At 45.1% G+C, this 16,683-nt stretch overlaps 1 protein-coding gene across 2 annotated transcripts in view; it reads left to right on the forward strand.

The window, feature by feature from the left end:
* Positions 1–859: 859 nt before the first annotated feature.
* Positions 860–16,683, forward strand: part of CDKAL1 (CDK5 regulatory subunit associated protein 1 like 1) — a 640,704-nt gene continuing 624,880 nt past the window's right edge. Inside the window, exons 1-3 of one of the 2 annotated variants that reach the window (XR_007772820.1) lie at positions 860–965; positions 2,564–2,606; positions 14,037–14,203. Coding sequence is in view for 1 of the 2 variants with exons in the window: in XM_050942303.1 (XP_050798260.1) it covers positions 14,037–14,203 (167 nt within the window). In the remaining variant the exon portion in view is untranslated. The remainder of the gene's footprint in view (positions 966–2,563; positions 2,607–14,036; positions 14,204–16,683) is intronic. The other variant, XM_050942303.1, reaches the window with a different exon arrangement.

The raw sequence follows: 16,683 nt of genomic DNA on the forward strand, positions 1-16,683 counted from the left end.
CTTGCACTATTTTATGTTTGTAGTAAAGCACCAGCACATGAGTTATATGTTTACATAAGAATGTGAGCTCTCAGCTTTTTATAAGAATAACTGTGGGTTGTAGACAGAAGCTTGCATATGGGACCTGATTCCATCTTAAAACCACAGACATCAGAAAACAAAGAACTCAACCTAAGTCTTTTAAAACAAACTTACAATTCTTAAGGCATCTGATTTTTCATTCAGTTTTGAATGCTGCGGGGTGGCAATATTTAAATTCCCAGCTGCATCAAAGGGCTTCGAGGGGACACACGCAGTACCTAAGCCTTGTGCTGGCTGGGCCTTGGGGTAAACTTTGGACAGATTTATCCTGGTGGCCCCCTGTGAGCTGGAGCTGCTAGGCATATCATCCCTCATAACGCCGCCTTGCCTGTGCAGCCCGAAGGGAGCCCTGCTGCGGCCTCCCCAGCCCACGGTCAGTGGCGCCAAGCCCGGTGCGTTCAGCGGGAGTCTGCTGGGACCCGGGGCGTGCTCGGAGCCCAAACTGCAGGAGTCCCTGCACGCGCAGGTTGCAGCCCCCTGGCGGCAGAGACACGCAGGGACACGTGCCCCAGCGTCGGGGAACGGCTCGGCCACTAGGGGGGCCGCGGGACAACGAACAATCTCCCCACAAACCCGGCCCCACCCTCCCGAGTGGAACGCTCAGCAGCCCCAGCCCCGCCCCCTTCCGCCCTGTGAGCGGAGGCGGGAGAAGCCCAGAACTCAAGACTCAGCGCTGCGTACCAGCCCTCGCCGGCGGACCTGGGAGTGGGGCCAGCCTCGCTCTGGTGTGTGTGTGTGTGTGTGTGGAGCTAAGGGCAGAGGTGCGGAATGACTTAGTTTGGCCGCCCTGGGAGCCCGTCGCGGCTGCGACGTTTTGACGTGTGAAGGGGCGGGGCGGAGGGCCGGCATCATGGTGGAGTCCGGCTGAGTGCGCGGGCTGGGAGGTAAGTCGTAGGTGCCGCTCCTGTCCCCGCTTCCCATGCCGGAGTCGTTTATTCAGCGTTCAGCCCCCTTCCCCGGCAGCGGGCCCGGCTCGCGGCGGGACAGGCCCCTTCGGGCGCGCTGCTGTGGCCGGCGGGCCTGGCGGGGGGCGCGGGCTGCTGCTTCGAGCCCCGCGGGGCGGTGACACTCCCCCGCCCCCACCTGCGAGCGGCGGCCCCATGTGTTTACAGGAGGAGCGGGGCCGGTGCCCGGGGCCCTGCGCTAAGGGCGCGGCTGTGCTCTGTCCCTCAGCTTAGGCAGCCCCGTGGCGGTGATGGTAACCGTAGCCGGCTTCCTCCTGGCGCTGCTGTTGTGCAGCTCTCCATGGGGGGGGCGGGATCATTGTCCCCATTTTACAGATAGAGGAAACTGAGGGGTCATCTGCCTGGGGCTCGTGGGGACCCTGTGAGCGAGTGCTGAGCTTCCTGTGTGAGGAATCACCCAGGGTCTCCAGCAGGTTCCACAATCTGTGCTGTCAGCTGCATTGCTGCGTATACCCAAGCTAGATAGCTGCAGACATGCCCTGTAATGGCAATGTGGCATATCGTGAAGCACAGAGGTGAAATTGTTTGTCTGGTCACCCAGTAGGCCAGAGGCTGCTGGGAATAAACCCAAGATTCCTGAGTCCCAGTCTGTTGTTCTAGCCATTAGACCACACTGCTGGACCCATGTTCTAAGAATATGTTGGCTAAAGCTCAGCATCTGGTCCCCTGCTCCCATGGTGTTTCAGTGTTATGAAAGATGAGAAGATCTGTTAGTTCAATCCACCATGATGCAGTCAAACCAGAATCTTTTTAATGCAAAGATTTGTCTAATCTTTCCTTTTAAAATATGTATTTTTTAATATGGAGATAAATCTGTGAGAAGGCCTGATGCAAATACTATTATTTATGATGTGTTGGAGCAGAAGTGACTGAACAGAGGAAAACTCGGATTACTAATCAGTGATACGTGTGTGGTCTCAGCTCAGTTGCTTGTGAGGCGCATGTTGATGTTGAAAAACACCATCCAGTTAACTTGTTAGCACTTTCCGGCAAGGACTGAATGTTTAATAAGTGGAATTACTGACTTAATCCTGAGATGTGGTCCCTCTTGATCATTTGCCACATTGGTAGGGCAATGTTCAGGAACTTGTATTATTACTGCCTGTACTGTATTCTAGTGGATAAATCAGTATCTTCCATTTACAGAGCTCTCAGATTAGTACCTTTCCGAAACACTCCACTGTCTTAAAGAAAATAATGCACTCCAGAGTGACTATGTAGCTCATATTGTGCAAACTCATTAGTAAATGAAACTTTAAAAAACTTTTATCAACATACTTCTGCCACCTTAGACTTCTCTTTTTACTCTGAATATTTATCTTTATCTGGAATAGTTGCCCCGAAGTCTGTAAATATGTTCTTCAGGTGTCCAGTGCAGAGTTCATGTACACCACCAGAATGGAAGTGGTTACTATTTAAGAACACAGAAATCAAGTTCAATAACTGATATTCTATCTGTGTCAGACTTGTGACTATGTTTACGTGAATCGTCTCTAAGAGTCTTTGTTACTTTTCAGATACTTTATTCAAGAGAACTTAAGACAAATTGCATAAATCAAGGTATGTTTTTAGTTTGGTTATGATGTTTTAGTATGTTGCTTTAGAACCATATAATTTTTTTTTCATTTTATGGACCTGAAAATAGAGTTTGTCTAATTATAAATGCTTTGTTTCATAGCTTGTCTCACGCTTCACCTAGACCTTTCTTAAGAAAAGAGCAGTAGTGTCTTGGAGCAAGTATTTTTCCACGGGTCTATTTACTCCTCTCTTAACATAGATTTTTGGTTTTCTATCATGCAGGGTGGACTGGTTTAACTCAATCAGTTTAAACATTTATTTTAAAATTTAGTTAAATTGGTGCAGACTCCTACATGGACACTTAAATCAGTTTAACCCAGGCTTATACTGATTTAGCTTAAGATGGTAAGGAACTGATTTAACTAAGTCAGCGTAAGACAGGCTTAAATTGGGTTATGCGTGTTCACAGAGAGTTTTGCACGTGTTTGATTTTTAAATCACACATTTAGTTAAACCATTGCAATATGGTGTGTATATTGGGCCTGTGTGGTGTTCCAATGCATGCTAGAGGAAGAAACTTCAGACAGGGGAAAAATGAATAATATAAACTTAACTGATTACATTTTATAACTTCTTCTATGTTTCATTCATGGTTGGTTATGTTCTTGGGTTAGCAGTGTCGACTGACATTCTTTTCCACCTTGCTTTTTTTATCAATTTATTGGCTTGCCAGCTTGAAATATTCATATACATGTTCAAGAGTGTAATTTAGGTTTTAAAAGGACTGAGATATTGTTGATGAAACTTTCTCTTGCTCCGGGAAGGTGTCAAACTTGAAACTGAACTTCAATTACAAAATGTTTTTTCTACTGTGTGGAACCACGGAGAGTGCATATTAGAATACTGGGCTGCTTGTTAAAAGTAAATAAGATTCCTGAGACAAAAACTTTAAAGGTGACTTGCAAAGGAAAAAAATAAAGATTTTGGTTCCATTTTAGCTTCTTTGTAATTTAATGCATATTCATACAGTATATCTGAAAGATTTTTCTTAGTGTTATTTCTATTTGATTTTGTACCTGAGAAATTCAGGTCTTATCTACTACTGGTAATTTGGAAACCTAGTGAAATTGGCATCAGGATAGATGGAAAGCTCAGCATCTGAGGCTATGTCTACACTACAGCCTATGTCAGCATAACTTAAGTCGTTAAGGTGGTGATTAAGCCTCTCCCTTGAGTGACATAAGTTACACTGACATAAGCTCTCGTGCACAGGGCTATGTTAGCAGGAGAGCTTCTCCTTCCAATTTAGCTTCTGCTGCTCGTGGAGGTGGGGTTTTTATGCCAATGGGCAGCTTGCTTCCTGGGGGCAGGATGCAGGGCAGGGGTGAGTGAGAAAAGGGTGCTAAGCCCCTGCTCCGGGGGTCTGCTGTGGAGACTGCTGGTTTGGGAGCATGAACAGGCTGAAAATCGCCCCCATCACCACTCCAGAGCTTAGCTGAGAGACAGAGAGGCTTCCGGATGCTGGCATTATGCGGGGGGGGGACAGAGGACGACAGTGCTCTGCGCCGGAGAGTCTTGGGTTTTCCTTGGATGCCAGCCGAGTCAGAGGCAGTGACGAAAGGAAGGAGCCTGCTGGCTAGGCCCTTCGTGAGCTGAGTGCTCTGAGCAGGGGCTGATTCTCTGCACAGTATAGTAACTCATTGCTTAACGTTGTAGTTATGTTCCTGAAAAATGCTACTTTACGAGAAATGATGTTAAGCAAATCCAATTTCCCCATAAGAATTCATGTAAATAGTAGGGATTAGGTTCCAGGGAAATTTTCACCAGACAAAATACTATAAAGCAGCAAGCATTCCCTGGGAAATATCCTACCCTCTGACTTCACCACCTCAACCAAGCTTCACAATCATCATTGCTGTGTCCAGTATTAAACTGTTTGTTTAAAACTTATACTGTGTTGTATACTTATACTGTATAAAACTTATACACACAGTATAAGTTTTAAACAAACAGTTTAATACTGGACACAGCAATGATGATTGTGAAGCTTGGTTGAGGTGGTGAAATCAGAGGGTAGGATATTTCCCAGGGAATGCTTTACTGCTAAATGATGAACTAGCACTTGGCTAAGCCCTCAAGGGTTAACACAGTGGGTCTCTTTTTGTACTGGTGACCGTTTTCACATAGCAAGCCTCTGAGTGCGACCCCCCCCCCCTTATAAATGAAAAACATGTTTTTATATATTTAACACCGTTATAAATGCTGGAGGCAAAGCGGGGTATGGGGTGGAGGCTGACAGCTTGCACCCCCATGTGATAACCTCACAACCCTTGAGGGGTCCTGACCCCCAGTTTGAAAACCCCTGGGTTAACACGTTGTTAATGTAACCTCACACTCTACAAGGAAGCACGAATGGAGGGAGGGGAGATAGCATTGCAGAGAGTTGTATGGGGTGGGGAGAGACAGACACACGTCCTGTGTGTGAGAGAGAGATGCGCATTGCCCCTTTAAGTACACTGACCATACTCTAAGTACACTGCCTTTTTAAGTAGATCAGCAAGTTGAGACAGCAGCTGCTGCCAGCAAGCTCCCTCATTCTGAGTCCTCTCCGCCGTTCTGTGGTCACTGGGGTAAAGGAGGTGGGGGGTGTGTGTGTGTGGGAACACCCTGACATTAGCACTCCTTTTCTCTTCTCTCCCCCTCCCCCCCGCAAAGCAAGGAGGAGGCTTATGGGAGCAGCTCCAAGGCAGAGGGCAGGAGCAGCACGTTGGGGGTGGGGGATGGAGGAGACAGCTGAACTGCCCGGCAACTGATAACCTGCTGGGTGGCTGCCACACAGGGAACTTCAGGGAGCTGATTTGGGGGTGGGGGAGGGCTGCCGGTCCACTGTGGTTCCAAGCCCCCACCAGCTAGCTCCAACGGGTTGCTCTTTCTGCAAGCAGTGGACAAAGCAGGTGGCTGCAAAACAACCTTATAAGGGAACATTGCCCACCTTTAAACAAGTATGTTCTCTAATTGATCAGCAAGAAAACAACATTAACCAGGATGACGCTAAGTGAGGAGTTACTGTACTGGTGGTGGGATGTGCTCTGCTGGGGGTGATATGGAGGAGCAGTGGTGTGTGTGGGGGGAGAGACAGACACACATCCTGTGTGTGAGAGAGAGATGGGGGTCGTGAAAGGGCAAAGGGAAAGCAAGGAAAAGGACAGCAAGAGGGGGAGTACTTAAAGGGCCGATGGGCGGGCAGCCAAGTTGACACGTAACCGGCCACTGACTGGCGCCTGCCCACACTCACCAGCCTCTGCAGCTTGCAGTGGGCAGCCAGTGCCAGCTGGAAAGGGGACACTGCCAGTTCTGCTGCCACACAGCATGGGCTGCGCTGACAGACCAGCGGCGGAGCTGACAGCCCCCCAGCTGCATCTTCACCCTGCCACCAGCCTTGCACACCCTTCTCCATCGTTGGCCACTGGACTCTCCAGCTCACCGCTAGTGGACAGGCTGCTGGTGAGCAGGGGTCCAGCCAGCAGCAGGAATGGACCCGTCAGTACTGATGGGTGGGGGAGACGGAAAATCTGGGACAGTTTGCCCGTTTTTAAGAAAGTTGGGACACTTGTAGGAGGGCTTAGAAACAGGACATCTGGTCACCCTGCACTTGTCCTGTGACACTCAGCATCTGTATCAGCAACAACATTTCCCTTGATCAAACGTTCTAGTGCCTATAACGTTGCACACCAGTAGCAGATGACAGGCTAGCGTACATCTTAAAACATCAGCATCCGCTTATCAGAATGACAAGTCTCTAAGGCTATGTCTATACGTACAGTGCTGCAGCAGTGCACCTGTGCCAATACAGCTGTGCCACTGTAGTGCATCTGGTAAAGAGAGCTCTATGCTGATGGAAAAGAGCTCTCCCATCGACATTAAAAAAAAAAAACCCAAAAAACAACACTTCCTTGAGCGTCATAAGCTATGTTGCAGCAGAAGCTCTCCTGCTGACAGTGATGTGCACACAAATGCTTATGCTGATGTAACTTATGTTGTTTGGGGGGGCTGACATAGGCTGTAGTGTAGACTCAGCCTTACTGTATTAGCCCTGCACAACCAAAATCCTCATCTGGACAAGAAAATTTAAAAGAATATCAACTTAAAAAAAATCATATTCAGATTGAATATTTTTTCAGTCTCCTTATTTCTTTAATGCAGAGTGCTGCTTTGCGCTTCTAAAATGTCTTTCAAAGAATATCAAAGCATTTTATAAATATTAAACTCCATAATTCCACACACACATTAGTATTTTCTCCTCTAAAATGAAGATGTTGAGGGCAGAGTTAGCCTCTGAAAAATGGCATTGTGAGGTTCCATTTTTATTGCATCCTAATGATTCCACATCAGATTTGCTCAGTCTAAAAGTAAAAAGATGTTTTTTCTGACACCACTGAAAACTCAACCTGGAATCTTAGAGCCTTGTACTTAGTCTTGAGTATCTTTACTAGAAATAAAAGATTCAATAGTGCTGCTGATGTATACAAAATAATATAGAATCCACCTTCCTGTCCTATAGCAATGTTTGCTCTACCAGTCTAGCCGGGATACAAAACAACATGTTTGTCCTAAATTTTTTTTATGACTGAATACACTCACAGGGAAACAGATGTCAAGAAACACAGCATTATTTTTACTCAGTCACTTTCTTGATCATAACCATACTGACTTCCTCAAAACAGAGTGAGTTAAAAGCAGAAGCAGGAGTAATACTAAAAACATTGATTCACAATTCCTTGATGTAACAAATTAGACACACTCCCTAACTCACTTCCAACAGTAAGGATTCACGTGTACTATACTCTGATATGAAGTACAGTACACTCCTGTTTATCTAAATGGCCTGGGGGACAGCCAAAATTTTCAGATTATCAGGCACTCATATAAACATGAGTGCTACCAACCAACATAGGGTGACATGGGAGATGCTTTCTGGATTCAAATAACCGAATTCTTTTTATCTAAAAATCCTAGTTAACTGAAATTATACTATACTATAAGCGCTAGGTATTATTTTAAAATCATTTTATCTGACCTGCCTCCAACTCCTGATTGATGAACGATACATATGACCAATCTGCTCTGAGCAGTGCCAGCCATGTCAGCAGATTAGCCCCCGCTGCGCTAGCCATCAGGATCGGCCCCAGCAGCTTGATTGGTTAACCATTTAAATGACATATTTTTAATCGTTTAAATGGTTAACTTTTAAAATGGTATTTACATGTCTAGTGTGAACCCTAAAGCCTGAAAGATAAGAAGGTATTTCTTTTTAAGGGGGACTCAGTCAACTTGATGTTTATTTGAATGATTGTACTGCATAGTTCTGATTGATTACTGTTGAACTCGTTTGAGTACAAGTAATTTTACCAGGTGTCCTGTATTCAGCATAGGAAAATATGGTCACTCTATATAAGTGACATTATAAAACTAGTTTGTATATAGACAAGTTTTTCGAGGTGTTGAATCTGCTTGTCTGAACTCTATTTACTGAAGGATTTGCTTCATTTGGCAGTTACATCTTCAATGTAATGTGTCAGTATTGTTGGCCTGAATAGACTGGATTGATCTCTTTCACAAAATTCTTGATGAATATGTTATTTTCCTTTTGTACTTATTGATAGTCCTTGTGATCCTAAGTAATTTAAAAATGTGTTAAGGATCAGACATGAGCTTTAAGCCAGGAAACTAGATGTTACTTGGTATGCCCAAGTATTGCATGTATTGCTGAACTGTGGTTGACTTACATATCATATGTACAATACTGAAATATAATGCGGGTAAGATAAGGGTTAGTTTTCACTCTTACCCTTATGTTTTTTGGCCTTAATCTTAAACAAACAGAAATAAAGGGAGAGAAATCGGACGCAGGTGTATGAGTTGATATTATGGACGCTTGCTGTTACAGGGTCTGATCTTGCAAATTTTTATATGAGTAGTTTTATGGATTCTAGTGGGACCACTTGCAGGATAAGGGCCAGATTTGTACTTGATCTGTTCAGTTCTGTACTGCTGGAATAAATAACATTCATACCACAGTGCATTGCAGAAATCATGTTTCCCATGGCCAGAGACTTAAGGGTGGGGTTTTTTATGTTTTTTAGTTCAGGTTTGGTTTTGTTTGTTTTGGACTCAATAGACCAGTGGTCCCAAGACTTTTTACCTTATGCTTCTCCCGCTACCCCAACCCCTTTCTGCAACTCCCCCTGAGCTGGGGCTGGGAGTGGGGAACGTTGACAGGGGTAAGGGGACTGGCACCTGGGACCCTGGGCGTGGAGCCAGCAGCCGGGACCCTGGGCCAGGAGAGGAACTGGGTGGTGCCTCCCCTGGCCGGAGCTGGCCTAGGCCCCAGCTGCGTCCCCCGAATGTTCCACCTCACAGTTTGGGGACCTTGCAATAGACTGATTTATTTAGGAGCGGTTATGTTCTATGTAGTTTGGTCTTTGTAAACTATATTGAAAAATCTTTATAAAGTGAATTTGTAAGGTTGAAACAGGTAACCATGGACAGTTACTAAAATTAAACAGTTTATTTTTAGAGGCACTTGTATATGATGATGGGCACAGAATAAGATTTTGTATTTAAAAGATGTAACGATTTTGAGCATCTTTTAGTTGCAGTGGTTAAAACCCATATTTCAGCAGGTGGATGGAGTGAATTTTGTGTTCATGAACATAAAGATTTGCAATGAAAAAGATAACAGTCGACTCATACCTAGGGCCCTACCATATACATGACCATGAAAAACACGTCGTGGACTGTGAAATGTGGTCTCCCACCATGAAATGTGGTCTTTTGTGTGCTTTTACCCTAAACCAGGGGTCAGCGCTCCCAGGCTGGAGTGCCCGGCCGAGCGCAGCAAACCACCGGCCCCTTCCCCTCTCCCCATGAGCCCTGCCGCCGTGCGCGTAGTGCTCTGGGGGCGGGGGCTGCGCGCTCCCGCGGGGCAATGTTTGACTCTGTGGGGAGGGAGACACGCTCCCTGCTCATCCGGAGCCCAGCCACCGTGTGCACAATGCTCTGGGGGGCGGGGCTGCATGCTTCTGTGGGGCAGCGTGTCTGGCTCTGCTTGGAGCCTCATGGTAAGGGATCCAGGGCTGGGGGGGTTGGATAAGGGGTGGGGACAGTCAGGGGACAGGGAGAAGGGTGTGTTGGATAGGGGGTGGGATCGTGTGTGTGTGTCTAGGGGTGGGGGTCTCTGGAGGGGCAGTTAGGGAGCAGGGGGAGTGGATGTGGCATGGGAGTCCTGGGGTCTGTCGGGGTGAGGGATGGATAGGGGTCAGGGACAGGGAGCAAAGAGGGTCCTGGGGGGGCTGTTAGGGTGGGGGGGTCACTGGAGGGGGTGATCAGGGGACAAGGAGCTGGGGGCATTGGATGAGTTGGGAGTTCTGAGGGTCCTGTCAGGAGGCAGGGGTGTGGGGAGGGGTTGGGGAAGACAGAAAGCAGGAGAAGGGTTGTATGGGTCAGGAGTTCTGTGAGCTGTGGGTCCTGTCAGGGGGCAGGGAGCGGTTGGATAGGCATGGGAATCCTGGGGGTCTGTCTGGGGGCGGGGGTGAGGATAAGGGTCGGGGCAGTCAGGGGAAAGGTAGGGGGTAGGATGCAAGGGGGGCAGTCGGGACAAGGAGCAGGGAGGCTTGGATAGGGGATGGGGCCCTGGGGGGCAGTTAGGGGCAGGGGTCCCAGGAGGAAGTAGTCAGGGGGCAAGGAGCCCGGGGGGGGGGGTTTGGAGGTTTTGAGGAGGGCAGTCACCCAGCACTCTGCCCTGATTCCTGACCCCCTGCCCTGGGCCATGTACTTCCCTCATACACACCCAGACCTCTGCCTGACTCCTTCACTCCCCTCCCCCCCAATAACCCCAGCCCTGACTCTTGCACCCCCCACATACCCAGCCTTATAGACTTAGAGAGAGAGACCTTCTAAAAACATAGAAATTTATTAGCAGTACGCGAAACCTTAAATCAGAGTGAATAAAGAAAGACTCGGCACACCACTTCTGAAAGGTTGCTGACCCCTTCCCTAAACTATACAGATTTCACAGGGGAGACCAGCATTTCTCAAATTGGGGGTCCAGACACAAAGGGAGTTGCAGGGGGGGTTGCAAGGTTATTTTAGGGGGGCAAGGGTATTGCCACCCTTACTTCTGCATTGCCTTCAGAGCTGGAGAGTGGCAGCTCTTCAGTGCCCTGCCAGCAGCAGCGGAGAAGTAAAGTTGGTGATACCATACCATGCCATCCTTACTTCTCCACTGCTTCTGGCAGCAGCTCTATGTTCAGAGCTGGGCTCATGACCAGCAGCTGCCACTCTCCAGCTGACCAACTCTGAAGGAGCAAGGGTAGCAGTACCACAAACCCCCTCCCACCCTGCAACTCATTTTTGGGTCAGGATCCCTGTAATTACAACACTGTGAAATTTTAGATTTAAATACCTGAAATAATGAAATTTCTTTTTTTTTTAATCCTATGACCTTGAAATTGACCACTGTCAAGCCTGAATCCCCAGTCTGTCACTCCGAGTGCAGAAAGTGAGGGCCCACAAGGATTTTAAAAACTAATACTGGCCACTCCAATATTACACTCTCACGGTTACAGCTTTTCTCTGACTTTGACTTGGAAAGCGCTGCTATCACCCAAATGCAACCCCTCTCCCCTTTGAACCCAGGAAGGAACACTTGGGAATTCCTCCCTCTGGGGTACCCTCAAGCCCTTTCACACCCCCCTCTCCTCCCCGGAAGAGCTGAGAAAGAAAACAAAGGAAATTAGCTGTGGCTACCAGCTAATCAAACAACACGCACAAACCTCTTAGGACACTAAAAATCCAATCCTGTTCTTAAAAAAGGTACATTTTATTAAAAACAAAAAGGAAAAAAATACATCTCAAACTTAGACTTTTTGCTAGACCTTAAAAGAATCAATTACAAAAATTAAGCACCCAAAATAGTCTTCGTGGGGTTCAGCTTAAAGGTTACAGGCAAACAAAACATCTGGGGTTAACATAGAGGAGATTCACAAGCCAAAATAAGAAATAAACCTGATAGCACCTAACTAAACGTTCCCTATCCGAATCGTTTCTTCCAGGTATGGAAAATACTTTTTCATACCTGATTCAAACCTTACATAGCATTTCTGCTTATAGCATTGCTGCTCTGTGTCCCTGCAGCCCAGAGAACAACAATGACAGAGGGAAAGTTTCTTTCCCATTTTTAACAGTTCTAGCCTTCCCATTGGATCTTTTGGTCAGGTGCCCACTCCTTTTCTTTTACCTGTGGGCTTGTTAACCCTTTACAGGTAAAGCAAGCAGAGAACAGCTACCAAGTTTTACAGCTAGCTGGCTGGCTGGTTGTTCATCAAAGGGAGCTATCCCCCCACTTTATTTATCACAACCACAATGGACCGTGAATTTGGTAGGGCCCTACCCATAACCTATTGGTGTTCCTCAACAGTCTGCTGCAATTTAAGAAGTAAGAGTTTGTCTTTTCCTCTTGTTCTTTTGCTCCCTGGCTTGTCAGGATGGGAGAGCACCACGGGAATGCTGCGATTGATGTGGAGTACTTTCCTGCTAAATGTGGATTATCTGACTAGCATAATTTTGGTCGTTACTGGAGAATGCCACTGTGGAACTGGTCTCATTCAGCAAAGGGCTGTAATGACTGTGCTGGAAGACTGCTTCCACATTTTACTTGTCAAGAATAATCCTCAATGTGTATGGGGTGGGTGGGCAGAGAAAGGGAGAATGAAGATTGTTCTGAAGCTTCAAAGTTAAAGATTCTAAGGGTATGGCTACACTTGAAATTTCAAAGCCCTGCCGCGGCAGCGCTTTGAAGCGTGAGTGTAGTTGGAGCGCCAGCGCTGGGAGAGAGCTCTCCCAGCGCTGCACGTAAACCACATCCCTTACGGGTGTAGCTAGCAGCGCTGGGAGCCGTGCTCCCAGTGCTGCAGCACTGATTACACTGAGGCTTTACAGCGCTGTATCTTGCAGCGCTCAGGGGGGTGTTTTTTCACACCCCTGAGCGTGAAAGTTGCAGCGCTGTAAAGTGCCAGTGTAGCCATGGCCTAAGCCAAATTCAGTGCCGGTGTAAAACTGTTCTATAGAATGGCATCAGTTTGTGTAACAGTTAAATGTTTAAATACAAAAATTCCAAGATACTTCAAGTTGAGGCTGATGTTGGTTGTGAGCAGGGTCGTGTTTTCTTTCTCCTCCTGTGCTATCATAAACATGGGTTAAGAATGCCACTCCATCTTTTTCTTTGGGTTTCTCTAGAAGTTTGATCTGGATGGATACCTTATGTTTAAACATACAGTAGTACTTAGTATTTTTCTTTTGGACTCTTACATTAACAAACAAACAAACGAAGCTTAAATTTTATCCTAGTAGATGATAAAACATATTTATCTGTAAAGGTTCATAAATGCCAGTTCAGGATTATTTGTTTTTTCCATTAAATGAGACTTATTTTTCCAAGGAACAGTATAAAGTTTGCTTACAGTTTATGCTAACACAGTAGATTAAATGACATTAAGCGATTACATTACTAGTTACATCAGTTTTTTTTAAAATGATAGCTGAATATTGGTATGTATGTTTGAAACAGTTCAAGCCAAACTTACTTCAGCTTGAGGCCTTGTATAACTAGATCATGACTGAGACCTTGATCCTGAAAAAGCTTTCACGTGCTATATTTACATATGTGAATAATCTAGTGAAGCCAGTGGAACTGTGTATTTGTCTAAGTGTTTGCAGAACTCAAGGCTGAGTTTTCACTTTCTTGAGACTGGTGTTCATAAGAGATGATGTTGTGGTACTGATAGATTATTTATTTGTTGTTCATGGTAAGTACTTTAAACAAGATAATTTTGTTTTCTTTACATGTGTATCTTTACAGTTGTAAACTCATGCAGTAAATCTATTTGAGTTAATTTTGGGAAATTGTTTGTTTTGATATGCATGATAAACTCCTCAGTTTGGCATTTCAAACTTAGATATACGTGGAAGAAGAAAAATGTAAACGTCATCATCTACTTTTTCTGCTGTCCGAAATAACTAAGTTTCATTTTGTTTATAATAGGTTATTTCCCTAGTGCTACAACAGTAGGTTATTTTTCCTAGTATTTTCCTGATTCTACTTTCAGATACCTCGTGCGTCTTATTGTGTTAACTTAGTCTCATTCTTCAAATTCTATCTCACCTGAGAATAGTTCCTTTGACTTAATTGGAATTATTTCATTAAGCAAGAGTTTGCAGGAACAGGTCATTAGCTTGTATATGGTCTTACAGAGTAGTGGATTTTGAGGTGCACAGTGAGTTCATATGTATCTTTCACTATTGCATGTTTATCTAGAAACATTAGCAGACTTTTCTTCGTAGAGTGCACATGGTCAACACTAATATCTGACAATAGAATCTGATTTTTGTATTTAAATATTTCTGTTCTTGAAGATGCCTGCTGCTTGTGATTCACTGCTTGAAGATATTGAGGATATTGTGTCAGCACAAGATGTGAAACCACATGACCGACAGTTTGCACGAAAGAATGTTGTTCCTAAAGTGCGAAAACGCAATTCACAAAAAAATGTTCAGGCGGATGATGATCCACCAAGCGATAGGTAAGCTCTTTCAAAAAAAAAAAACAACCAAACCCCTAGTATGTACACACTAACAGTTTTTAAAACTAAAATGGACTGTGACATAGCTTTTAAGTTGTTTTCAGATTTGGTTGTAATTAAAACTTTGCTGCTTTTGTTAAGCACACTGATAATTTGGGGCCCGACTTTCAAAAATACTCAGTATTCATTACTGTGGCCTAATTGCTAAAAAAACTCAGCAGCTCCCACTGAAATGCCTGAATGAAGTGACCGGATTCACAAAATTGCCCAGACCTTTGTATTATTTTCAGAGACAATTACTGGATACTGAGAAGTTTTGACAATTTGGACTTTTCATTTAGGGTGCCTAAATGGGAGCTGAGCTCTTGAAAATCTAGCTCTTGGATTCTAGGGTCTTTGTGGGGTTTAGGGGTGTGGAAGTAGAATTTAAAATGTTAAAAGTGGTGACAGTTTACTGTTGAGTCTTTCAGATTACCTATTCAGTAATAGAAATAACTGACTGTTAAATGGCATGGAAGAGTATCAGCATCAGATAACATAAAACTGATATTCTGTAGAAAAAATGTTGGAAAGCTGATGCATCTATGTATCTTCTTCCAAGAATAAAAAGAGAAGAAGTGGATCTTTGCATTAAAGTATCCCTTCAAAGTAAGTTTGAACTTGAATGTACGTTTTTAGAAAGCTCTAAAAAGACTTCAAGATATTAAATCTACCCCCTAGACCCACTGCCAATTTTTGTGGTTATACATAATTTTATTTTTTTCTTTTCCCTGTTGCTACCTTTTGAAGCCAACACAAATGATAGAAACGGAACATATGCAAAGTGCTATCAAATGTACTAAGTAAACAAGAAAACAATCCATTTCCAGTTTTTAATTATGTAATCCTTGAATTCACAGGAAACACCATTTTGGCTTTATGCTTTACAGCAGGGGTAGGCAACCTATGGCACAGGTGCCGAAGGCGGCACGTGAGCTGATTTTCAGTGGCACTCACAGTGCCTGGGTCCTGGCCACCGGTCCGGGGGGCTCTGCATTTTAAATGTTGAAGCTTTATTTAAAATTAAATTTAGCTTCAACATTTTGAAACCTCATTTACTTTACATACAACAATAGTTTAGTTATATATTATAGACTTCTAGAAAGAGACCTTCTAAAAAAGGTTAAAATGTGTTACTGACACGCGAAACCTTAAATTAGAGTGAATAAATGAAGACTCGCCACACCACTTCTGAAAGGTTGCTGACCCCTGCTTTACAGTCTGCTAGAGATCTGATGAATTTCATAAGCATAATAACATTTTTTTAATCATTAAGTCTGTAGAGTTAGGCCCGTTCAAAGATAGATAGTATGTTCTTGATATGATGGAATCAGTGTATTTGTTGCTGTATCAAGGATCTTCAGCTATTCCTATTTAGTAGTTCTCTCTCTGTTGGCCACTCACCATTACTCTCTGGTTTTCAGTGGTTTTTACTCTGGTAATTTATGTCCCTACAAAGGATTACCTTTTTGGAGCTTTGTCTGGGATCTAGCCAGGGATGTTTAAGGACTACACGTGTGTGTTTGCTTTAATCCTAGGCCTTGTGTACACTATAAAGTTTTGTCAGGAAGAGCTGCTTTTTGCCTACAAAACACTGGAGGTATACACACTACAAAGTTACTTTTGACTGCAAAACTCTGCTGTTTTGCTGGCAAAATAAAACTACCTTGACGAGAGGCATAAAGCTTTTTGCAGCAAAGTTAATGCTATAAGGTGTCAGTGTAGACGGTGCTGTTTGTTTTACTGACATAACTGACTTCTACCAGTGTCCCACAATGCCTGCCCTGACTGCTTTGCTCACTGTTTTGATTTCTGCTGTCCTGCAGGCATATGCCCCTCCCTTTTCAAAGGTCCCGGAAGTATCTGACAGCTGAGCATGCTGCTCTGTTCTGGGAACAAAGAGCAAATCATTAACATGGAATGCTCCTGTTCTCCCTTGCACTAGGAACACAGTGGTAGGCAGACTTTTGCTGTGGGGAGTATGGGGGGCAGATTGATGTGCTGCTTTAACATTTATCAGCATGGAGCGCTCACAGAGCTGCTCGGAATGCTGCTCCTGGCAGCTGAGGAGGCTGTGGGAGAACTCAGAGGGAATCGGGAACCATAGGCAGGCAGGCAGAGTGGGCTGCTTCTGCCAGGAGGGACTGCTGTGCGGAGCAGATCCGGGGGCTGGTGTGTGTGTGGGGTGTCCAACCAATCCTGAGGCAGGGGGAAGGGGTCAGCCTGCTGTCTCCCTCTTCCCGCCCCCCCCTGCCACTAATCTCCTCTCCCTCCCCCCTACTTGAGTTGAAAAGTGGCTGACAATCTGCTAGGATGCCCATGGAATGATGGGATTGAGAAACCTGCATCATGTGACACTGCAGCTGCCCCATGAGGCATTGCAAACTCTTTCCAAAGCATCCTGCAGCTAGCTGCACAGTAGGAAAGCTACCATGGTGCAC

The sequence above is a fragment of the Gopherus flavomarginatus genome, chromosome 2, assembly GCF_025201925.1.
Source record: "Gopherus flavomarginatus isolate rGopFla2 chromosome 2, rGopFla2.mat.asm, whole genome shotgun sequence".
Lineage (NCBI taxonomy): Eukaryota > Metazoa > Chordata > Testudines > Testudinidae > Gopherus > Gopherus flavomarginatus.